Source organism: Podarcis tiliguerta (assembly GCF_965153285.1).
Source record: "Podarcis tiliguerta genome assembly, chromosome: 11".
Lineage (NCBI taxonomy): Eukaryota > Metazoa > Chordata > Lepidosauria > Squamata > Lacertidae > Podarcis > Podarcis tiliguerta.
In genome coordinates this window covers 53,276,290-53,300,828 of record NC_139544.1, presented here as the reverse complement: position 1 = coordinate 53,300,828, position 24,539 = coordinate 53,276,290, and the positions used below count along the sequence as shown (strand labels likewise).

The 24,539-nt window shown below is 42.9% G+C and overlaps 1 protein-coding gene across 2 annotated transcripts; it reads right to left on the bottom strand.

The window, feature by feature from the left end:
• Positions 1 to 2,463: 2,463 nt before the first annotated feature.
• Positions 2,464 to 8,003, bottom strand: RPL17 (ribosomal protein L17). 2 transcript variants are annotated; one of them, XM_083403241.1, is made up of 7 exons: positions 7,901 to 8,003; positions 6,420 to 6,472; positions 6,290 to 6,330; positions 5,128 to 5,262; positions 4,401 to 4,499; positions 3,445 to 3,636; positions 2,464 to 2,554 (listed from the first exon to the last, which is right to left on the bottom strand). In XM_083403241.1, the coding sequence occupies exons 2-7, from the start codon at positions 6,457 to 6,459 to the stop codon at positions 2,507 to 2,509; spliced, it is 555 nt and encodes a 184-aa protein (XP_083259367.1). In that variant the 5' UTR covers positions 6,460 to 6,472; positions 7,901 to 8,003; the 3' UTR covers positions 2,464 to 2,506. The 2 variants fall into 2 exon arrangements, with proteins under 2 accessions (XP_083259367.1, XP_083259368.1); XM_083403242.1 differs by having other exon boundaries at positions 7,774 to 7,904.
• Positions 8,004 to 24,539: the final 16,536 nt, after the last annotated feature.

The following is a 24,539-nucleotide window of genomic DNA, read 5'->3' as shown; positions in this document are numbered from 1 at the left end:
CTCCGCGAAGCCCCGCCCCCTCCCTCGCCTTATATAGTACAGTGGTACCTCGGGTTAAGTACTTAATTCGTTCCGGAGGTCCGTTCTTAACCTGAAACTGTTCTTAACCTGAAGCACCACTTTAGCTAACGGGGCTTCCTGCTGCTGCCGCGCCGCCGGAGCCCGATTTCTGTTCTCATCCCAAAACAAAGTTCTTAACCTGAAGCACTATTCCTGGGTTTGCGGAGTCTGTAAGCTTCACTGTGTTTCTTTCTGCACTTGCCGAAGACATTTTTATTTCCGAAAGAACAGCTAGATGTTTAGAGAGTCTAGTTTTAAATATCTTTGAGAGCCAGGCAAAAACATTCCTCTTCTCCCAGGCCTTGGCTAATTAAACAATCCATGGCATTTTAAGCTGTGGGAGGGGGTGAGACAGGGATATCGTTTATTATATTGTACTGTATGTATTTTTTTACTGTAATGCTCCCTGTGATCCTCAGATGGGCAGTATATAAATTTCATAATAAAATAAGGTAATTCTGTGATCCCGAAGAATGACTGTATTCGTATAAAATGTCTTAGTAATGACCACAAGTAATACTTCTTCCAGCAGAGCTGTTGTATTGGTTGGCATGCTGAAGAACAGAGCTCTGTTCAAAACCTAATTAGCCACATCACTGAATCTATCTTTAAGCTGCTATAGGATTAGACGTTTTCGGGCATGATACCGTCATTTTATGAGCTGTGAAATAGAGATCAACCAATGCAGCTTCTCATTACAAAACGGTAGCAATGGGAAACATTTCATGCATTGAATTTCTGCCTGTCATGTCACCATTAAAGACATGCAGTTTTTCATAGGCATTTATTATTGAATTTATATACTGCTCTATACCCACAGGTCTCAGGGCGGTTCACCTGTGTATTAGGATAGCCTTTCTTTAAAGTTCCTGTCCTTAAGAGACACAGTATGTGAAATATGCATGCTCTTCACTGTATGTTTTTATATTGGAAGACATTGCTCATAGCAGCTTTTATATAATCACAAGCCAGCAATTTCAGATTATTTTAAACAGAGCTGTTGCAGAAATTTAGCTTTTCTGGTCATGGAGAAAGGCTGCGAAACACATGATACAAGGGCAGATGCAGCTTTGGTGCAAACTGGAAAATTAAGAGGGCTTGTGATACATTATTAAAGAGGCTTGGAGCTTATGTAAGGAACAAATTACGTAACCTATTTGATGAGTTGTAAACACACAAAAGTCAAATGAAAATTCAGAACTTTTTAATTAAAAAAACCCTGTGGGGGTACCTTCCAATTGCCACATCCCGAACTTCCCTCAAAACCCAAACTAAGTCACTAAAAAGCAAAAAAACCTGGAGCAAGTCTAACTGTTCCTTATTAATGGGGGGCACAGAGGGGAGAAAGGAGACATTTTCTACACTTTCATCAGCTGGGTGCATTTTATTCACAATTTTGGTGGTGTGTATATATTACACCAAGCCCCATCAATGGGCTCAGTGTATAAAGCTTAAGATGCAATGTAACTTTACCCCTTTCCCTAAATAACATGCCTATTGCTTGTTCTTTGCCTTTTACATAATCACATCTTTCCCCATTAGCATGCTGCTTCAAGGCCAGCTCAAGCCACATCCTAAAATCCCCTAAACTGGTTTATGGGACTGGTGGTGTGTGTAGTCTTGTGCTGCTTGTTCCCAAGATCCTACTGCAAACTTAAGCCTTTAATCAAGACTAGACAGCCATAACTGAAACAAATTTTATTTTTTCATTGTTTACCTGCACCTCCCTATGGTGCTATATAAATTTTGATAATTTCTGAGCCTTTCACGTTAGGGTTACTTATTGAAAGGAGTAATAATTTAGGGCTTGGTCCTAAAGAAATTTAAGTGAAACTTTTATTAACTGAAAACATTAGCAACACACAGCACTTTTTCACAACCAGCAGTCTGTCTTACTTTCATCTTTTAAACAAGCCAATTGTGTATATAAACTCCTCCTCTTATAGTCACATTTTCCGTGTATGTCATGCAAAGAATTAACTGACTGAATCAATACTACCAAAAGTGTTCATTTGTGGCTATGATGATGGTCAAAGAACCAGGACAAAATGAAACTGTATTCAGTTTCTAAACAGCAAGCAGCCATGCTTGACTTTCAACCCAGGTTTAATGAACAAATGGGAGAAATAACATATATTTTGTGACAGAGAAGCCATTGATAATAATCACTCTGCTCAGAATAGTATTTTTCAAGCAAAATATACCTATTTGGACATCTGGAGGGTTTACATTAACCTACATACTTAACTTTAGATGGATGTATTGGTGGTTATTGTATCCTTAATGTGAGGTGGTGGTGGTGTTTTATCATAATCCTAATCATTATTAAAATATACTAAAGAAAATAATATTCCTGCTTGTTAAATTTGCAAATAAAAACAATAAATAAAAAAGTATGTGCGGTTAACTTAAAATTTTGTTTTTTATTTGTGAACTGAATAGATGTTTATTCCCGAGCCATCAGTTTCTGCTTCTTCAGTTTCTTTTGAGAGATCTGGGGAGAAAACAAAAGAAATCAGTATCACTTGACCAAAAACATTCGCTGAATGCTGAAACCAATTAGAAAACACATTTACCACACATTATATTTTCCATAACTTAACTCCAGAGAGATTATTGTATGTAAGAATCACTGCAATGTATTTATCTATTACCAAGCACAGCTCCAGGAAGAATTACCAGAAAGCAAATAACAGACCATTATTTCCACTGGTAAAACTCAGTATTTGGGGCAACTACTTATGCTAGAGATAGCCAATAGCGAACACTGTGTCTTCCAGATGTTTTGGACTACAACTCCCATCATCAGACAATTCTCCATGCTGGCTGGGTCTCATAGGAGCTGGGAGTCCAAAAAAATTGGAAGACATCAACATTGGCTACCTCTGACTTGACTATTAAAATTAAAGTCACTTCTATCATTCTATTTCCATTACAGACTTCATAATTATGTTCAAGCCCCACAGACAGGTAGACAATAAGTTAAAATAAACATAGAAGCTAGATTGAAGAGACTTATATGCTGTTTTTTGTTTCTGTGTTAAATCCTCCACAGCAGTTTACAATATTTGCAATCACTGTACTGACTTTCACATAAAGTTTTGCTAACAAGAATTTTCTTTTGTAAATACTTCCAAAAATTAGTATTAAATACAGGTTTGAAATAACTGACCTAATTACCATTGGAGTACAATTCTAAAACACAAATTATACCTATGAACACATCTGATTTAACATGTATAGGATAGCCCTGATCACTTCTTTAAACAATTTCCCCTCTTTAAATTACCTTGCAAAAATCCAAATCAAGTTCTAGTTATTTTGGTGTCATTTTGGTTATCTGTACAGTTGAGTAGACATTTACGTATTTAAAAAGTTTCATACCTTCTTCTTTTGAGCAACTTCCTCTTCTGGCTTAGGGACAATTTGCTCCTTCTCTGTGAGGATCATCTCAATGTGGCAAGGAGAACTCATGTAGGGGTTAATGCGACCATGAGCCCTGTAGGTTCGCCTGCGCATTTTGGGAGCTTTGTTAACCTGAATGTGCTCAATTACCAGAGAGTCTACATCCAGACCCTGCGGGTGGGGGAAAATTAAAATTTCTCATTACAACCCCATAACGAAATAGGTTTACCTAGTTCAAAGTGAATCACTAACTTTCCTAAACCACACCTGAAAAGTCAACTAGCAATACCAGTAATTACTGTGGCTCAGAATCTTGTGTTTGTTTCATGGTTATTCCAAAGGTGTCCTAAGATAGTCATCACTGCCACCAAAGTCTGTTACATTACACTGTACCCAAGAACCCAATCTTTTGCCCTCAACAATCCTCCTGTAAATCCCAAGTCTCTTACCAAATACTACTTCATTTCCTCAATACCAACTCCACTGAACCAAAGGTGTGTTTTTGCTTTTCAAAATTTGGATTACTACTAGAACTGATAAGGGACGCGAGTGGCGCTGTGGGTTAAACCACTGAGCCTAGGACTTGCTGATCAGAAGGTGGGCGGTTCGAATCCCCGTGACAGGGTGAGCTCCCGTTGCTCGGTCGCTGCTCCTGCCAACCTAGCAGTTCGAAAGCACGTCAAAGTGCAAGTAAATAGGTACCACTCCTGCGGGAAGGTAAACGGCGTTTCCGTGCGCTACTCTGGTTCACCAGAAGTGGCTTAGTCATGCTGGCCACATGACCCGGAAGCTGTATGCCAGCTCCCTAGTCCAATAAAGCGAGATGAGCACCGCAACCCCAGAGTCTGTCACGACCGGATCTGGTGGTCAGGGGTCCCTTTACTTTTACTAGAACTGAAACTTAACCCAACATGACAAGCTGCATGAAATTTTACCTTGAGCTCAGCATTGCTCTCAGCATTTTTAAGCATGTGCAGGAGGAACTCAGCACTCTTTTTTGGCCAACGCCCCTGTGTCCAGCCCCACTGCTTGGCCTGCAAGATGAGAGTTCAGTGTGAGTATACTTTTGAAGAAAAATGCTAAACGTGATTTGTTTTAGAGGCTGCTCAGAACCAAACATTCTTTTCACGGTTAATCCAAAGGTGTCCTAAGAAAGTCATCACAGCAACCACAGGCAAGCATAAGAGAATGTAATTCTATCCAACAGCCTGAAGGCACTCGTATGTAATTCCCCATAGCAAACCAAAAAATAAGGATTCAATAAACACCAAGCAATATATTGCATCAATTTTCCTAGAATTTTCCAGTTTCTGTCCCCAAAAAGGACTTGCATAGTGACTGTTAGCAATCCAGTTACTGTGAAATTGATCTGCTGCTGAAAGAAGCATTATTGGTACCCAACTGACAGCAGAGGGACAATGTAGCCCCGGTGTACCAAGTACAGAACCGGCTTTCTGGTCAGTGACAAATTTCTTCGCAGCTCATTGTGGCTTCAATTTTTAACACATTATCTTCCCCACGCACGTTCATCAATATTCACCAGCCTTCATGTTCAAGATATTCTTTGTACAACAGATATCCTCAAACGCTACTGAATGAAATTACTGCCTTTCAAAAAGTTTTCCTCAAATTGCTAACAGTTTTCTCCAAATCCATCCATACCTGGGCACATCTGCCAACGCCACCATTGTAACGACGGAAGGGAACACACTGCTTCTTTAGGGTCACATCCTTCAAGTACTTGGTAGCTTTCCGGATGTGCATACCCTTGATAGCCTGGGCAGTCTCACGTGTGTTCTAAAGGAGTGAAATGATAATTGCATTATTGGCTATTTTCCCATTAGTTATCTAGGCTATAACTATGGTGCCATTTACTATAATAAGAGTCTACACATGTATAGTAACTCCAGCTTAACTAGGGAAGTAACTGCTCAGAGCCACTTAGTTGTTTTCATTATGAATCCAAAGGTGTCCTAAGTTGGTCATCACTGCAGTTATATTAATTTCACCACCCCTGAAACAGACATCAATCCCCTTTGATGGTATCAGAATTTCGTACTAATTGTTCAGATGTTCTTAACAGGCCATCTGATCAAGACAATATTTATTTTAAAGAGCTATCTGGATATTATTTATGACATTATATATCATGGAAAATTCATTTGCTGGGGGGGGGGTGTTACAGAACTCCAGAAAAAAATTCTAATGTAACATCATGCTCTCCTCTTTGCAAGATTTGACATTGCAGAAAGCTGACAAAAGTGAACTGCCTTCTACCTACTGACCAAGGCAATGCAAGACAGAGTCTATACCAAGTGTAATCTCTTCCTTCTTCTGATATATATTATATAATCTTGTACTACCTGGTTGTTGTTTCAGGATTTATTAACGCTTTAGTGTTGTGTTTAAAACTCAGTTAAAAATCAGAGAGAGATTTGACTAGCCTTGGCAGCCAACCCCAAAATTGTAGTCACTAGGACTCTGTGCCTATTATTCCCCTGTTCCTCACCAGTTTTGAACCAGGAAGGGTGGCTTGCTAGTTTGAGTACCTAGGCAACACAGTAGCCAGTACAGTCCCCATTACTAGCAGTTCTTGAAAGAGGGATGTTAGGTAGAGAATGAAAACTTGTTTTGTGCAGCACAACGAGCTTTACAATAAAGTGTACATGACCAGGTGATGTTTAGAAAATCTGATGTGACAATCTTGTGATTAAAGCACCATAATCTATGAATTCTGCTTCCATCAAATTAGTGTGGCCCACTCCACATCCACTGCTTTTTTTTTTTTTTGGGGGGGGGGAAATCAAAGTAAGATTTCACATACCTTAAAGTGAACACGAAGGTTGGACCCCCTTGACTTGCATGCTGTGGGGAGAAGGGATAAAAACATGGTAATTCTGAAAGTTTTGGTAATCACTAAAGTATGAGACACGTACCATAGGAAAAATACTTACATTTTGTGGGGTTCTCCGGATCAAGTGAGTAGCGGACCATTTTCAGAGCTTACCTAGAGGGGGAAAAATAAAGTTATCTTTCAGTATTGTAGCCATAAATTACACACTCTCTCCAAATTGCTGGTTAGAAAAAAGCTGCTCAGAGAGATGTGAGTATTTTCATTATTTAATCCAAAGGTGTCCTAAGATAGTCATCAGTGCAGCTTCCATTTTTACAACAATATTTTCAAACTATGTACCACTTAACCACCTTTCTGCAATACATACACATTCAAGGTTCATTCCCCCCTGCTGTTTGCCACCCTATAGTGTAATTAAAGTAAGATAATGTGCTATTAGAAGGTAACAAGATACTATTGCCCCGTAAGAGTGATTGTGCCCATTTTCAAGTACGTACATACATAACAAATGCACAACCCTACTATAAAGCACAACACTTGATGGCTTACAATCCTTTCTCCTGGTAGCACAAATAATAACCCTCCCCTGCCTTCCTCCACCACCAAAAGCAGTGACAAATTACACATAAATATGGTGTTCCTGGACTCTACTGCAAAAGGCCCTGCTGCATTTCAGAAGCCCACAGTACCACCCCTTCAAAAACATGCCCATCCATATTTGAAACAACCATGCGGCTTCCCAGGCCTGCCAAACCCACAGGTGGGGGGAAGCTGGCAAAGAAGAGAATCCCAACTTTCATTTCACTTTTAATTTGTATATTGCCTTTCTACATTACTATACTCAAGGCAGTTTACAAGCTGAAGAAACAGCAAAGTCTACAGCAGAATCCACACACCTTATAACAATCCGATCCAATACAACAACAAAAAAACATAACGCTAAACAACTTGCATCATATAAAGTCGTATTCAATAACCCATTGGAATACAACAGTACACAATGAAATTGAGCACCAGCAAATAATACAGCAGAAAATCACCCGTAGCAATTACAATAAGTACTAAGCTATTATCAATAAAAAATAACAGCAAGTCACAATGCACCAAAAGCCGGAGTGCAAGACCATGTAAAAGTATCAAATTGAGAAACAAAAACACACAACATATGAAATTCTTATTTTTTAAAATCCCCGAGTTTATCTTGCCTTCCCACTTAACCCACCCAAGGATGAGCCGAAAAGACGAGGCCTACCTGCAGAAAACCTACAGAACTGATTCCCTCCCCATCTGTTTCTCCCACGGCCCACTTGCATTTCCAAAGGCAGAGCTTCCACATCCGGGGTTTTCAGAATCCCCAGCCGCTTGCAGAGGCCATTTTCCCCCCTACCGCCCCTACCCCGGACTTCTCCGGACGCCCGAATTTCAATCTTCCCCGCCCCAAAGAACGGAAATACCGTGGCGGGCGAACAGCTATTCGCCTCCCTTCTCCATCTAAGGAGGGCTTCTGGGGGCCCGGGCCGGGATGGAGGCCCGCGGCGGCGGATACCAGCCAAGGCCCAAAGCAGCCGCCATCAGACTCACCTTACAGCCACAGCTACCGCCGGGGAAAAGGAAGGGCGAAGGATTCTGGGAAGCCTTCGTGCCGCTTCCGGGTCTCGCGAGAAGACGCCGCAAACGCGAGTTCGCCAGTAAGGGAGCGGGAAGGAATTGCAGAGCCGGGCGTAAAACGAAGAAGGCGCCCAGGCACCGTTCATAAAGTCCTATAGAACAGATAAAACGGAGAGAGAGCGAGAAAAATATAAATATTTTGATATTTATACTCTGCGAAAGAATCCAACTCAAAGGTGCATACAAATCAAAATATAATCAAAACAATTCAGTTTAAAAAATTCTTAACATTCAGTTAAAAATAACCAAACATCAATGATATGCGTCTATATGCAAGGAAAAGCTTTTTTCAAATCACTTATGCAGAACAATATTAGCATAAATGCCATGGCGCTGCTATTTTAGTCCAATGCAAATTCAGCCTATCAGATCACTGAGGCCTGTTTCCAAATAGCCTCAGTTTTTAACTGTCTCTTCATATCTGATTTCCAATTTTAACACCTTTCTCTTCTTGGAATAGAATATTCTGCTGGTGACACCAAGGCTGAAATTTTGTTTTTCCCCAGACTTTCTGTGTCTTTGGTAGCACCACAGCATAAATTCTATACGTAATGCCTTTCCTGACAGCAGTCAATCATTTTATTTGTATGCCATCTCCCCCAAGTAAAAACCATGCTCAAGGCAGCTTACAATATAATTAAACCTTGCTTTTCCTTTTCCCTCCTTCCATGACCTCTCCTTGCCACATGGAGATGTAGCCATGATGAGGGAAAGTTTCACCTCTTACATTTCTGCTTGTCCACATACCAGTTAAAGGCTTAGAAATCCTGCCATTTAAAAGCAAGAGAGACCCAGTATCGGTGGATTTCTTTTATTCTGTAAAGTGTACTAGCACAGGTGCTCAAGCAATTAACCAGCATTACTGACGGGCTTACTTACATTTTTAAAAAATCTATTCTGCCTTTCCTCCAGAATTGGCTTTGGGTGCGGCTTATTATTTATTTTAAACAAATTTAAACAATGTGAAAACACACATTAGAACTGACCTAATGTGACCTAAAAAAACAAACAAACAGAGCAGCAACAGTAAACAGCAGTTAAAATATAACAGGTTTTTATTATTTGCTTTGGAAGAAAGGATATTTTGAATCTGACAACATTGGCATCAGAGGAAAGTGCCTGGGGAGAGAATTCCATAGGGCACTACCACAGAAAAGGCTCTGCCTTTTGAACCACCCAGTTCACTTTACCATTCCTGGAGGGCTGCACAACTTTCTGTACTGCCTTTTAGACAGTGATACCCATGCATACTGATGGGCAGAGAGAGGAAATAAACCATTTTTCCACTGGCAGTTCCCCATCTGTGGAATGCCTACCTTGGTGAGGTATATCTTCCTTCATTGGCTTTCAGGATAGTTAATGTAAAGAAATCCTTTCTACCTAGGCATTTGATGGCTGAAAGACAGTGTCATGGCAATCCTAAATTGAGTGCTTTTAAATATGTTTTATTTTGGATGTGCTTGCCACCCTGGGCTCATTTGACAGAAAGGGTCAGGATAGAATAATAATAATAATAATAATAATAATAATAATAATACTGTTATGAGATTGTGGGTGTCAGACTCCCCTAAATTCCAAGGTACCACGGCTGTTAGAATTTAATCAAGGCTTGGGAAGTTTAAACTGAATGCCAGACTCCCAATCCCTGGACCAACTTTCCGTGTTTAGGAGATTGCCTGGGCCAAAGTGTTCCATGAAAAGTAAAAAGCTGGAGGCTGAGTGAGGAAGGGCTTGCCTGGACGTGAGGTCATCAAGGTGTGTGTTTGTGTGTGTGCAACAAAGGATGGTTGGGTTGGTAATTGGAAGTAGAAAAGACAGAAACACATGATTACGCTCTTTGTGAGAATTCAGTGCTATGGCATCGGATAATATCCACCTGCCTTCACATCCACAGACCTAACAGGTAACCAGTATCTGAGGGAGGGATAATGCTGTGAGCCCTTCCATCTTAAACTCAGCTTACATCTGTGTGTAAATAAAACCAAATATCACAAAGACACCACAGTCTCCAGTGACCTTCATACCCAAGGCATGCACTGGTACCCCTGAAATCTCTCACCGTTCAGAGATTGGGGTGCACATAACAATAGTTTTCTAGATAAGAAACGATTAAGCCATGCAGCGCAAGTTAAAAAAAAAAATCAGGCAAAGCCAAGCCACCAGGTGGAGCTGTTTGCTATTGTCTTGACAGCTTGACGAAAATCTGCATAATTTAGATGCAGAAACAGAAATTATGTATCTCTTCCACATCACTCTTTCTTTTCCATACTGAAGAAGGCAAAGTGAAAATAAATTTAATGATTCTCCTCCGAATCCTTGCAATTGATCAACCTGTGATTACGGTACTTTTTGCTTATTTCTAGCAGAAATAGCTAACAGCCTAAGATGGTCAGAATCCATAGAGCTTCATTTGATGAAACCAAAAAGTTGCATTATACACAGTGCGTTCTCCCAGACTTCTGTGTTTGGGAACGTAGATCCCGGGATCCAGTAATTAATCTGGCTGGTCTGCGATTCACTAAGCTGACCACTACTAGGGCCCTGACATGGCTCAATGGGCTAACTGATTGGGAAGGCTCTGGGAATTTCACCTTTATCTCCCCGCAGGGAAATAGTGTGGTGGATTATATTCTGAAACCCACTAAAATGATGCCCTAAATGGCTGAGTTTTACATCGGTGATCCTATGCTCAGTGACCATATCCCTCTGCATTGTAAATTTGTCTTTCCATCGAGGAAGACAGAACAGTCAATTTATCCCCCCCCCCCCCCAAGAATTGAGACCCCAGCACACAAGGATACGAGTTAACGAGCATACACTATCTCTTTTCCAAAGCTTGGTGAGTTCTGATCGTGTGATCCATTTGTTCTCGGTAGAGAAAGGTGAACCTTCCCCTGCTGCTGGAGCCACTTGGTTTGAGGAATTTATTGATATTTTAATAACGAAACTGTCCCATTTGCACCCGTTTAGGCCACCTAAGATGAGAGGGATTGGCGATTGGACTGACAAAGAACCCATAGCAATTAAAACTGAGGTTAGGGGAATCTATCAAGAGTTCAGCGAGACGGGCAGCCTGACATTTACTTCTCCAGATCCCGACAACTCAGGGAAACTATCCAGCTCAGCCGGACAAGATATAATCAGGCATGCGGCCATACGCTACTTTGAGCCATCCTAACAAAAGATCATAAGAAATTTTGGAAGGCTGTAGCAGACTCTCCACAGACACAGGATGATTCGTTGACATTGAGGGCTTTCTTCTCTGCCTGCTACTCTTTTTAAGCCAACAAATAAACATACAAAAGCGGGAACTCTCAGGATCCTTGTGGAATCTATGCAGCCCTGTTTCTCCCAGCCCTGAAGCCCTACAATTATACAATTTAGAACAGATCGGACCTTGTACACCCCCTGGTGGAGCTTTATTTCACATGCTTCTAAAGTTGATTTCCAGCAGTTCTTAAGATTTTGTGTCTGGGACAGACAGGCAAGATCTCACACGGTGGTTGTTGTTTGTATTTGAACTATTTCGAAAGCTGTATGCACTTTTCCCTTTTTGCTTTTGTTTTTTTAAGGATGTTGCATTATTTTTCAGATGTGAATAAAAGGTAAAGGGACCCCTGACAGTCAGGTCCAGTCGCAGACGACACTGGAGTTGTGGCGCTCATCTCGCTTTACTGGCCAAGGGAACCGGCGTACAGCTTCTGGGTCATGTGGCCAGCATGAGTAAGCCACTTCTGGCGAACCAGAGCAGCGCACGGAAACACCATTTACCTTCCCACCAGAGCGGTACCTATCTATCTACTTGCACTTTGACGTGCTTTTGAACTGCTAGGTTGGCAGGAGCAGGGACCGAGCAACGGGAGCTCACCCCATTGTGGGGATTTGAACCGCAGACCTTCTGATCGGCAAACCCTAGGCTCTGTGGTTTAACCCTATCTCCCGTCCTTTCTTCAAATCTTACCAGAGCGAGTGGGAGCCTGCCCAGCTTCTTAACTGCCCTTTTACTATATCAGGAGAATTTGTGGAGGGGATTGCTGTTTCTCCCAGGCACTGAGCTCCAGAGTTCATGAACTTGGGTTAATAGGTTATTTGATTTCAGCTTAAGAAATTCACACAGTTTTCCCATTATGTACTCAGTCTTCCAATCGCTTATGCATAGTAAAATACAGTTAAGTCGTTAGGTTCAGGATTACAACCTTAACAAGTGGATTTCCATCATTTTGTTATTATTCTTCCTGTAATAATAATACTCATCCGGCCATTTCACGTACTTCCTTTTCACCCCCACTTGTCAAGTATCTCAATCCCTGGAGAGAGACTGCAATTATTCTGCTAGTGAAATTGAACTTCACTGACTTCAGTAGGGGGTCGATTGACGCAAAGGCATTTCTGAACAACATAGCCTTGAGGTCCAGCGAAAATAATGTTTGGCAATACACCTATGTGTTAGCTAATGCAAGTTAATTATCAATCACTCTAAATACTAACAGAGTGTGTATGTTTTTCTTAATAGAATCATAGAACAGTAGAGTTGGAAGGGACCCTGAGGGTCATCTAGTCCAACCCCCTGCAATGCAGGAATCTCAACTAAAGCATCCAAGACAGACAACCATCCAACCTCTGATTAAAAACCTCCAAGGAAGGAGAGTTTTCAAGCAGCTCCTACCAGCAGAAAGGTCTTCCTGATGTTTAGTCGGAATCTCCATTCTTGTAACTAAACCCTCAAGAAAACTAGCTTGCTCCATCTTCCATGTAACAACCCTTTACCTATTTTAAGATGAGTATCATATCTCCTCTCAGTCTCCTCTTTTCCAGGCTAAACATACCCAACTCCCTCAACTGTTCCTCACAAGGCTTGGTTTCCAAGCCCTTGATCATCTTGGTTACCCTCCTCTGCAAAACGTTCTAGCTTGTCAACATCCTTCTTAAATTGTGGCACCCAGAACTGGACACAGGACTCCAGGTGTAGTCTGACCAAGGCAGAATAGAATGGTACTATTGTTTCCTTTGATCTGGACACTATACTTCTGTTGATGCAGCCTAGAATAGCATTAGCTTTTTTGACCACTGCAAAAAACATTTGTTTGGGGCTAGACGGTTTTTTAAATTGTGCCTACTACTTTCACAGGAAGCTGTTTGATACAGAGTTCTGACTACTGGTCTGTCTCGCACAGTAGTAGTGTTTGCTCTGGCTGGCAGCAGATCTCTAGGGCTTTGGGCAAGGCTCTTTCCAAGCCCTACCTGGAGATGCCATGCAAAGCAGGCAATCTATCGCTGACCCACAACCCTTCTCCCCAGACCCTCTTTTCTTATGCAGTCCATTTTGGATGCAAACTCCTTGGCGATGGTGGGACCCAATGACCAAGGAAAATAAGACCCAGCTAGATTAGGGGCTGTGAACCTATGGCCCTCCAGATGTTTCAGAACTACAGTTCCCAGCATCCCTGCCCACTGGCCATGCTGGTTGGGGCCAATGGGAGTTGGAGTCCAACATCAGCTAGAGACCCAAATTTGGGAAACACTGGTCTAGATGAACAACTAAATTGCTCTTGGCCACTGAGGGGCCCTCTGGTCACTGCAAATTATATATTGTAGAGTCCTTCCTGTACACATAATCCTAAAGTTGGAAGGGACCCCAAGGGTCATCTAGTGCAAGGCAGGAATATGCAGCTGCTATAGCAAACTGTTGACTCATGTTAAGCTTGTTGTCTACTAAGGCTAGAAGGTTCTTGGTTCAATCCCTGGCTTCTCCACCTAGAGGAGAGAATGCCCCTTGCGTGACATGCTGGAGACTTGCTGTCAGTGAGTCCAGATCAGGGATGTTGTTGCATCTATCATACTGGTCCAGCTTTATAGATAACAATTTAACTGGTAGCCATAGATTGTGGGATGTGATCCATGAGAGGCAGTCAAGTACAACATTCCTTGTAATGCTAGAGAAGACATGCGAGGGAATGTTTGGTCCAGCCAGTCAAAACTTCCTGTTCCTCCTGGCTGGAGCATCCTTCCTTCTGCATGTGATAGAAGGTGGGCGTGACCTAACCTGTCCAGGTAACAAAAGGACAAGTCACGCAGCACACCTCTCTCTTTTTGACTTCTTTCTACATTCGACCAGCTTTTAGCTAGGACTGCTCTGCTAGCTCTCAGCTAGCAAAAGCACTGGGATTATTTCCCCATATGGGGTAGATCCACATGTACTTATCTGTAACTAAGTCTGCCTTCAGGGATCACACTGTGCTCTTCCTGATGTAAGCAAACTTCTTTTATTGACTTTAAATAAGATTGTGGCGTCTTTATTCTTTTAAGAGGGATCCATGCAAGTTTACCAGGAACATACAATTCAATCTCAGACAGAGGCTTATACAAGCCTGCAACCAGCTATCTACTGTGCATGTAAAAAGGGGAATGTAATTCTGCAAAGTAAAGGAACTTGCTGGCACAAGTTAGGAAGGATATTAATAAACAATATATCCTCTCCTGCCACCCTGAACATTCTCATGTATAATTTTTTATTAGTTTTTACACATATTTCCCAGCATATCATCCTTTTAAACATCATCAAAAAAATTTTGGCTAACACAACCTAGGTCTTCCTTCAACCTCAACTAATGGTTTTCTAAAATCTTTTCTAATTGTACATTTTGTTACTATCATTATTGCTATAAATTCAAATCTTAAATACAGCTATTATTAATTCTCTTCACAAGAATTTATATAATACTCCTGACAAAACTTCTTTTAACCCTACAAGCGATGCGAATTGATTACAATTGTTTTCCAAATATATCGCAAACCTCTTCCATTCCCTTAGGAAAGTCTGGTTCTGCTGATTCCGAATTTTCCCAGTTAGTCTCGCTGTCTCAGCATAGTTCATCAGTTTCTCTTACCACTCTTCTTTAGCTGGAATTTCTTCTTGCTTCTATCTTTGGGCTAATAGAGTCCTTGCAGTCGTCGCACATAAAAACAGTTTTTTAAAAAATCATTTTTATGATTTTCTGTACCTATAATACCCAGTAGAAAGGCTTCGGGTTTTTTAACAAATGTATATTTCAACATTTTTGTCATTTTGTTATAAATCATTTCCCAGAAGTCTTTCACTTTCCACCCTGAATTCTCACATAGATGACCAGGAGATCATTGCATGCCCCTTCTTGGTAGAAGGCATTTTATTGACTAGCCTTCTTGCAAGCTAGTAGCCTGTGCTCCATAGCCAGCATGGAAATAATTTTCATTAATTTCAATAGGTCTACTATGATAATGACTAATGTTGGATACAGCCCATAACCCGCTTTTGACTTTCAGGCATCTCCTAAAGACTTTTTATTATTATTATTAATGGCAACAGGTCTATGTAGTTGTTCAAAAATTTGTTAGTGGCCAGTCATTTTAATTATTGTTCTGTATTGCTTTTAAAGATTTTTGTTGTTCCTAACAACAGGAATATAGAGGCTGAATTTTGCAAACAGGAGAATGTTGACAATCCTACATGCTTCCCCTCCTTGTCTTTGTGTATATCAGTTTAGACAATTTCAGTTGCTTTTTTGTATAAATACTGCGGAGAATCCTTTTTGTCCCCTCTTAATAAATTCATATGGTGAAACACAGAGCTATGTTTATTCCCTGGTTCCATGATCATACCTTGGAAGCAGAGAGTTTGGGATTACACACATAACTGAACATCCTGGGAATCTCAGCAAATTTCTAATTATTATGGATGCAAAAATAGGCTTTGAAAAGGAGGCCGTTTTTGGTGGGAATCCCAGGAGCTCAGATAGGATAGTGTTGGACTATTGAGCAGGGGTTTCAAGGCCCCCAACCTCATTTCATTTAGCCCTCAGCACGTTAAAATTAACAGGGAGTCTTGCGTTAGTTTTATTATGGCATAAGCTTTTGTGAACTGGAGCCTACCGTCGAAAAAATCTTACACCATATTAAATTTGTTAGTCTTTAAAAAATAAAGATTTTTGTTGTTGTTGTTGCTTCTGCTGTACACCAGCCCGATGTTCGCAAGAGGGCAGTATACAAATAGTCCCATAAGTAAAATAAATATGCAACAGCGGCTTTCACATTTTCAAGTCTCAGAAAAACTTTGTCCAAAGTCCATGGATAGCAGCATGGTCTTTACAGCAAAGGTGGAGAAGCTGGTAAACCTTGAGCAAATACTGTTGCAGGCACACCCTCCGCACGCTTTTGAGCAAGTCAGCTTGAAGGCTTCTGCCAATAAAAACATTGGGAGCTTTCGATACTTAAAGTTCCCATTTCCTTTTAAACTTGAAGCACGGTATAATGTTTTCTGCTGCACACAAGGCTAGCCTCAGCGTAGCCCTTTGTGGTTGCATAAGCAGCAGGGAAATGCGTAGCAAAAGCAAAGTATGAGCTCAGCAGCTTCCCTTAAGACCGATATTCCAACAAACTTTGTCTAGAGATCTTATCCTCATGATTGTCTGGTTCCCACCCACTTGCACACGCCCTAGATTCCAGGGCTCAGAATAACATCAGAAATATTCCTCGCTTGGCTAATTTGCAGGAATATGATCCTGCAAAATGCTTCAGTAGGTGCAATATGGGACCAAACGTCATTATTATTATTATTATTATTATTATTATTATTATTATTATTTCCATCATCATCTAGGCTTGCTAGCTGCTTTCCCCCCAAAGGTCTCCAAGTGACTTACAACACATTAAAAATGCAAATATGAACAAATACATACTATAAAACCACAGCAAACTGTAGGTAGGGGATGAGGCAATTTATTAGGTATCCTGGTCCCAAGCTGTACAGGGCTTTGCACGAATGCTAGCACCTTGAACACTGAATGCTCAGTTCAGCAACCCAGCATTTATTTCCACATTTTAGGTTGGTTTCTTGAGTGCAAGGGGTTTTAATGGATGTTTCTGTTCAAGCCGTTGTTTCAACGATATATACATGTGATATTTTGTGATGACCAACTGAACAAATGTTTTTATACAGTGCAATCTCGTGACTTCCTGGAAAGTGGGTACACAGAATTGCAGCCTTCTAGAAAGGTGGATGTCTGAAGATTTGCCCACCGGTGGTTATTTAATATTAGGGATGTTGGATTGACCCAGGTGGACAGACCATCAGGCAGTGGAAGAAAGGAGTGCCTGGCGTGCTCTGGTCCATGGGGTCATGAAGAGTCGGGCACGACTAAACGACAACAACAGACAGCATTGGCTATTTAACGAGAATTCCTTCTGATTTGTTTGTGAAGATATTTGATGGTGTTGCGTCAAAGCAAATATGTCCCCATGCTTCCCAATGGATTTTCCATTTCACTTTCCTCTTTGCAAAAATGTTTGATCTTTTGGGGAAGCAGGTGTGCTGGACCAGACCTCCCAATCAACTATAACTGCACAACCTGAACTTGTTGGTAGGTGAATGAATCCTACTTGAAAATAACAATAGTCTATAAGCGTCTGAGCATTTACAAAAACCACTCTCCCTAAGGTAAGGATCACAGTTGGCCAGCAATTTGGATTCAGGGCCTACTTGGTGACAAAATAACATTTACCCAACAATGGAAGCAATTTCTAGGGTGATACCATTTAGATCAGTCTTCCTCAGCCTGGTGACGTCCAACTGTTGTGGACAACTTCCATCAGCCCTAAATAGACCTCTTTTAAAACCAGCCAGCCAGCACCCTGATGGAAGCAGAAGACTAGAACATTTTTTGGGCACGGGGTTGGTGAAAGCTGTTCTAATTTCTATAAAACGACTGTGCATAATAATAACCGCTTGGGTAGTTGCTTCTCAAAAGGGTATTGTAATGAGAGGGAACTTGGGAAGTTAATTTTGCTTCTCATATTATGCATGTGTATGCTTGTCCAACGCCACGGGATTCAATGTCTATAGTGAGATTTGAACCAGGGATTTTCCAGCTTAGCCGCTATACATCAGCTGCATATTAATTACATAGATCTCTGCTACAGTGGTACCTCGGGTTAAGAACTTAATTCGTTCTGGAGGTCCATTCTTAACCTGAAATTGTTCTTAACCTGAGGTACCACTTTAGCTAATGGGGCCTCCTGCCGTGGCCGCGGCGCAATTTCTGTTCTTAACTAAAGGTACTATTTCTGGGTTAGCAGAATCTGTAACCTGAAGCGTCTGTAACCTGAAGCATCTGTAACCCGAGGTACCGCTGTACTTGCAAACAAATGTTATAAGGTGTGCATCTAAACCCACATGCATGTTCAGCACTCGCATGCATTCCTACACACACTCCCAAGTGGTTTAGGATATTTTGCTAGAGTGATGTGCATCTGCTATGAATGTGTTTACCTTTAACCACAAAGTACATTCACCAGTGAGGGGACGCTGGTGGCGCTGTGGGTTAAACCACAGAGCCTAGGGCTTGCCGATCAGAAGGTTGGGGGTTCGAATCCCCGCGATGGGGGTGAGCTCCCATTGCTCGGTCCCTGCTCCTGCCAACCTATCAGTTCGAAAGCACGTCAAAGTGCAAGTAGATAAATAGGTACCGCTCTGGCGGAAGGTAAACGGCGTTTCCGTGCGCTGCTCTGGTTTGTCAGAAGTGGCTTAGTCATGCTGGCCACATGACCTGGAAGCTGTACACTGGCTCCCTTGGCCAATAAAGTGAGATCAGCAGCGCAACCCCAGAGTCGGCCACAACTGGACCTAATGGTCAGGGGTCCCTTTACCTTTACATTCACCAGTGGAGTAAAGGAAGATTGATGTACCACTAGAAAAGAAAGTGACAGGATATATGGATGCCACACCCTTCTCCCGCGTTTGATCTTGCTGCACACATTGACATTCTGTGGCTCATCACATGGGGCAGTCATCCAGAACCAATGATCCCAGTCCTAGGCCCATAAACTCCTGACACCAACCACTAAAGGGAGAGAGGCGCTCAGCTCCCCGCATCCTTTTCTCTTGCATTGCATGTGGTAGCAAGCGCTGCAAATGCCTCATTTGCAATTTACCTGTTCCCTGCTTTTCTCCAATACTCTTTCAGCGTGTGGAAGCATACAGTAGTGAGCACACACCCCAAAAAAACACACCCGACAGTTTTGAGAAAGCAGACTGGCTGCTTTCTCGCCGCAAGCAAACAGTAGGCAACTGGCATGCCGCTGAAAGCAACAAATCAGCCCACCTTTTGGCTGACACATGAAAAAAAGGATGTGGGAGTTAATGTGGTAATGGTGAGGACAAGGCCGGTCCAACACATTCTGCTGCCTGAGGCGAAGGACAAAATGTCACAGGGTAGTTATAAAGGTGGAAGGCAAGGTGCATGGCACACAGGTCTCCTCTCCAACAGAAGTGTATGGCCAGGGAGCTCAGGAGGAAGAGCTGAGGGGCACCACAGCCTCCCAGCATATGCCACCTGAGGCCATCGCCTCACTCTGCCTAATGGGAGGACTGGCCCTCGGTGAGGAAATGTCCCTGCTTGCTGTTATCTATCAGGTTGGCCAATGGGAGCAATGCCTACTGGGAAGCACAGCTTTATAAACATAGCAGAAGGGGCTGATCCTCTCTGAGGCTGGTTTACCTTAGCAACCAGAAGCTCCTGTTCCCTGGAAGGAGTCCAACTCAAAGGGTTCTACGGAGATGCCTGGAGCCAGGTACACAAAGGCATCCCTTCAGGCTTGCGGCCACATTAATGGGAATTAACATTTCCCAGGAATGCAAAGATTTGGTCTCGGCAAACCAATGAGACTGACAAAGTTGCAAGGAAGCGATGAGAACATGCAAACTGGCGCCCAAGGATTTAGCTGTGGCCACCGCAGGGAGGCTGGTTTCTTCTCCCAGCACACAAACAATTGCAAAATGCCCAGCTGCAATTGGAGGCATTAACTGAAGGATTGCAGGCTGCAGATCCAGGCAGGTAGCTCAGCTGGTTAGAGCATGGTGCTGATAATGCCAAGGTCACAGGTTCTATTCTGTGTATAGAAAGGACTCTATAAGACATACTGCATTTTTCACTCCATAAGACGCACCTAGTTTTTAGAGGAGGAAAACAAGAAAAATATTCTGAACGAAACAGTGGATGTATGATTTTTGTGGTTCATGCTGTGGCCACAGACATGATATGTGATTTGACAGTGAATTTGGGGTAGCCCAATGCAAAACCCTGAGAATCCATGTGGATCTGTGCTTTATAACCACATTTTTGCGCCATTGCGGCCCCACGCAACAGTGGGTGTGTGATTTTTTTTGGTGCAGGCTGTAGCCATGGACATTTTATGTGATCTGATGGTGAATTTGGGATGACTCAATGCAAAAATCCTGAGGATCCATGGGCTTTTACCTCCCCTGTCCCAGGCAGCCTCCTTTATCTCTAGCGTCCCTTATCTCCCTCCGATCGCTTGCCAATCAGCTGCTCAGCGGCTTAGTTTCAACACCCCCTTCCCTCTTTCTAAAAAAAGAAAGAAAGCACGATCTGCTTTTTGCCTCTGGGCTCCAGAGACCATGCATTGGCTCCATAAGATGCACACACATTTCCCCTTACTTTTTAGAAGGAAAAAAGTGTGTCATATGGAGCGAAAAATATGGTAATTTGCAGTGACCAGAGGGCCCCTCAGTGGCCAAGAGCAATTTAGTTGCTCATCTAGACCAGTGTTTCCCAAATTTGGTCTCTAGCTGATGTTGGACTCCAACTCTCATTGGCCCCAACCAGCATGGCCAGTGGGCAGGGATGCTGGGAATTGTTCTGAAACATCTGGAGGGCCATAGGTTCACAGCCCCTAATCTAGCTGTGTCTTATTTTCCTTGGTCATTGGGTCCCACCATCACCAAGGAGTTTGCATCCAAAATGGGCTGCATAAGGAAAGAGGGTCTGGGGAGAAGAGTTGTGGGTCAGCGATAGATCGCCTGCTTTGCATGACATCTCCAGGTAGGGCTGGGAAAGAGCCTTGCCCAAAGCCCTAGAGATCTGCTGCCAGCCAGAGCAAACACTACTACTGTGCTAGACAGACCAGTAGTCAGAACTCTGTATCAAACGGCTTCCTGTGAAAGTAGTAGGCGCGATTTAGAAAACCCTCTAGGCCCAAACAAATGTTTTTTGCAGTGGTAAATAAAGGCTAATGCTATTCTAGGCTGCATCAACAAAAGTATAGTGTCCAGATCAAAGGAAACGATAGTACAGTGGTACCTCGGGTTAAGTACTTAATTCATTCTGGAGGTCTTAACCTGAAACTGTTCTTAACCTGAAGCACCACTTTAGCTAATGGGGCCTCCTGCTGCCGCTGCACCGCTGGAGCACGATTTCTGTTCTCATCCTGAAGCAAAGTTCTTAACCCGAAGTACTATTTCTGGGTTAGCGGCGGCTGTAACCTGAAGCGTCTGTAACCTGAGGTACCACTGTACCATTCTATTCTGCCTTGGTCAGACTACACCTGGAGTCCTGTGTCCAATTCTGGGCACCACAGTTTAATAAGGATGTTGACAAGCTGGAACCTGAGCAGAGGAAGGCAACCGAGATGATCTAGGCCAGGGTCTGGAAACCAAGCCTGATGAGAAATGGTTGAAGGAGCGTGGTATCTTGAACCTGGAAGAGAGGAGACTGAGAGGACTTTTGATAGCCATCTTCAAATATCTCAAGGTTTATCACATGGGTAGGCAAACTAAGTCCCAGGGGCCGGATTTGGACCAATCCCCGTCTAAATCCAGCGGTTGGTCCGGGAATCAGTGTGTTTTTACATGAGTCGAATGTGTGTTTTTATTTAAAATACATCTCTGGGTTATTTGTGGGGCCTGCCTGGTGTTTTTACATGAGTAGAATGTGACCTTTTATTTTAAATGCATCTCTGGGTTATTTGTGGGGCATAGGAATTTGTTCATTTTTTTCCAAAATATAGTCCGGTCCCCGACAAGGTGTGAGGGACGGTGGACTGGCCCCTGGCTGAAAAAGTTTGCTGACCCCCTGGTTTATCATATGCAAGCAGGAACAAGCTTGTTTTCTCCTGCTCTGGAGGGTAGGACTCGAAGCACTGGCTTCAAGTTACATGAAAGGAGATTCAGACTACAGTGGTGCCTCGCAAGACGAAATTAATTCGTTCTGCGAGTTTTTTCGTCTTGTGAATTTTTCGTCTTGCGAAGCACGGTTTCCCATAGGAAATGCATTGACGGTTTCCCATAGGAATGCATTGGCGGTTTTAAGAAAAAGACGTTTTCATCTTGTGAAGCAAGCCCATAGGGAAATTCGTCCTGCGAAGCAACTCAAAAAACAAAAAACTCTTTCATCTTGCGAGTTTTTCGTCTTGCGAGGCATTCGTCTTGCGAGGTACCACTGTAAATATCGGGGGGGGGGGGGGATTCTGATAGTAAAGAGGCGTTTGACAGTGGAATGGACTTCCTCAGGATGTTGTGGAATCTCCTTCCTTGGAAGCTTCTAAGAAGAAGTTGGGTGGCCTCCTGTCATGGATGCTTTAGTTGAGATTCCTGCATTGCCAGGGGTTGGACTAGATGACCCTAGGGGTCCTCAGGGTGATTCTAAGTTCATCTTGCACCCAGTGAAAACATTTTTTTTTTTATTTGTATGAAAGTAATTATTTGTTCTCCTTCACGGATCACTGCCTTGCCGTGGCGAAGGGGCTTGAATAACTCAGAGAAGCTATGAGCTATGCCATGCAGGGCCACCCAAGATGGACAGGTCATAGTGGAGAGGTTCGTATAGTTAAAGCTATGGTTTTCCCAGTAGTGATGTATGGAAGTGAAAGCTGGACCATAAGGAAGGCTGATTGCCGAAGAATGGATGTTTTTGAATTATGGTGCTAGAGGAGACTCTGGAGAGTCCCATGGACTGCAAGAAGATCAAACCTATCCATTCTGAAGGAAATCAGCCCTGAGTGCTCACTGGAAGGACAGATCCTGAAGCTGAGACCCCAATACTTTGGCCACCTCATGAGAAGAGAAGACTCCCTGGAAAAGACCCTGATGTTGGGAAAGATGGAGGACACAAGGAGAAGGGGACGACAGAGGACGAGATGGTTGGACAGTGTTCTTGAAGCTACCAGCATGAGTTTGACCAAACTGTGGGAGGCAGTGGAAGACAGGAGGGCCTGGCGTGCTCTGGTCCATGGCGTCACAAAGAGTCGGACGCAACTAAACGGCTAAAGAACAACAATAATTATTTGTTCTCCAAAGCAACCCTTGTCATTTGAGTCTGGCAGTACATTGTGATTGTCACCTCCCTCCTCCCCACACCTTTCTGGCAGGCTTCTTGTGTCATAGCAGTTGCGCCACAAGCAGGGACTGAACAAGCTGGAGGAAACAGCACCTGTTGAGTTTCTGTTTCTGGCACTGCCATTGTGGCTTTTTCTTTAATGCCTTTGCTCACAGCCTCTATTTGCTTTCGAGCCTGCGTCTCTGTTGTCCTTTTTGGGACCCCAGCTTTATGTGCACTGGGAGGTTATTCGCGGTCAAAGCCAGACCCTCCCCCACAACTCCATTCATTCCCTGGCACCTCTCCTCCCCCTGCGGATACTCCCCCCTCTCCATCCCAGATTAAATGTGGTGGGGGTCTGCATAGGGAACTTGGCAACCAAAGCCTGATTAAATCCTGATGTCTGCTCTGAGCTCCTTTCTCCACTACCAACGACTTCGTTTCTCTTTCTCTTCCAGTTAAGAAGAAGACGTTTAACAGAACAAGGGGGAAGTGGGAAGGGAAACTGCTGCCGAGTTGGATAATAATCATTTTCATTTTTTTAAAAAAAGAACTTGTTTTTACCCTAAACGTATATGCAAAACAAAACCGAAACAAAAAACCTAACAGCAACAACCTGGACAAATATAAACTCAAATATGAAAAGCCCCCAAATGTACAGCTATACTGTAGTTCAGTGTTCACCAATCCGGTGCCCACCAGATGCGCTCTCCCATCAGCTGGGGTCTGATGGGAGTTAAAATCCAAAACATCTGGAAGGCACCCAGGGGGTGGAGGCTACTATAGTTGATGACTTGACGGACACTTAATGAAAGTTGTAGAGTTGGAAGGAACCCTGAGGACCATCTAGCTCACTGTTTCTCAACCTGTGGGTCCCCAGATGTTGTTGGACTACAATTCCCATCATTCCTAGCCAGCATGATCAGTGGTCAGGGATGATGGGAGTTGTAGTCCAACAACATCTGGGGACCCACAGGTTGAGAACTGCTGAAACCCATGGGTAGGCAAACTAAGGCCCGGGGGCCAAATCTGGCCCAACCGACTTCTAAATCTGGCCTGTGGACGGTGCAGGAATCAGCGTGTTTTTACATGAGTAATAATAATAATATAATAATTTATTATTTATACCCCGCCATTCTGGCTGGGTCTCCCCAGTCACCCTGGGCAGCTTCCAAATAAGTACAGTGGTACCTCGGGTTACAGACGCTTCAGGTTACATACGTTTCAGGTTACAGACTCTGCTAACCCAGAAATAGTACCTTGGGTTAAGAACTTTGCTTCAGGATGAGAACAGAAATCGTGCTCTAGCGGCGTGGCAGCAGCGGGAGGCCCCATTAGCTAAAGTGGTGATTCAGGTTAAGAACAGTTTCAGGTTAATAACGGACCTCCAGAACGAATTAAGTTCT

What these genes read in the sequence shown, in the direction of transcription:
- RPL17 (XM_083403241.1), bottom strand. Translation starts at nt 6,459, where the DNA reads ATGGTCCGCTACTCACTTGATCCGGAGAACCCCACAAAAT. An exon ending in ACCTTCGTGTTCACTTTAAG is followed by an intron (nt 5,263 to 6,289) that starts GTATGTGAAATC and finishes TCACTCCTTTAG; the next exon opens with AACACACGTGAGACTGCCCA. An exon ending in AGAGCAATGCTGAGCTCAAG is followed by an intron (nt 3,637 to 4,400) that starts GTAAAATTTCAT and finishes CCCCACCCGCAG; the next exon opens with GGTCTGGATGTAGACTCTCT.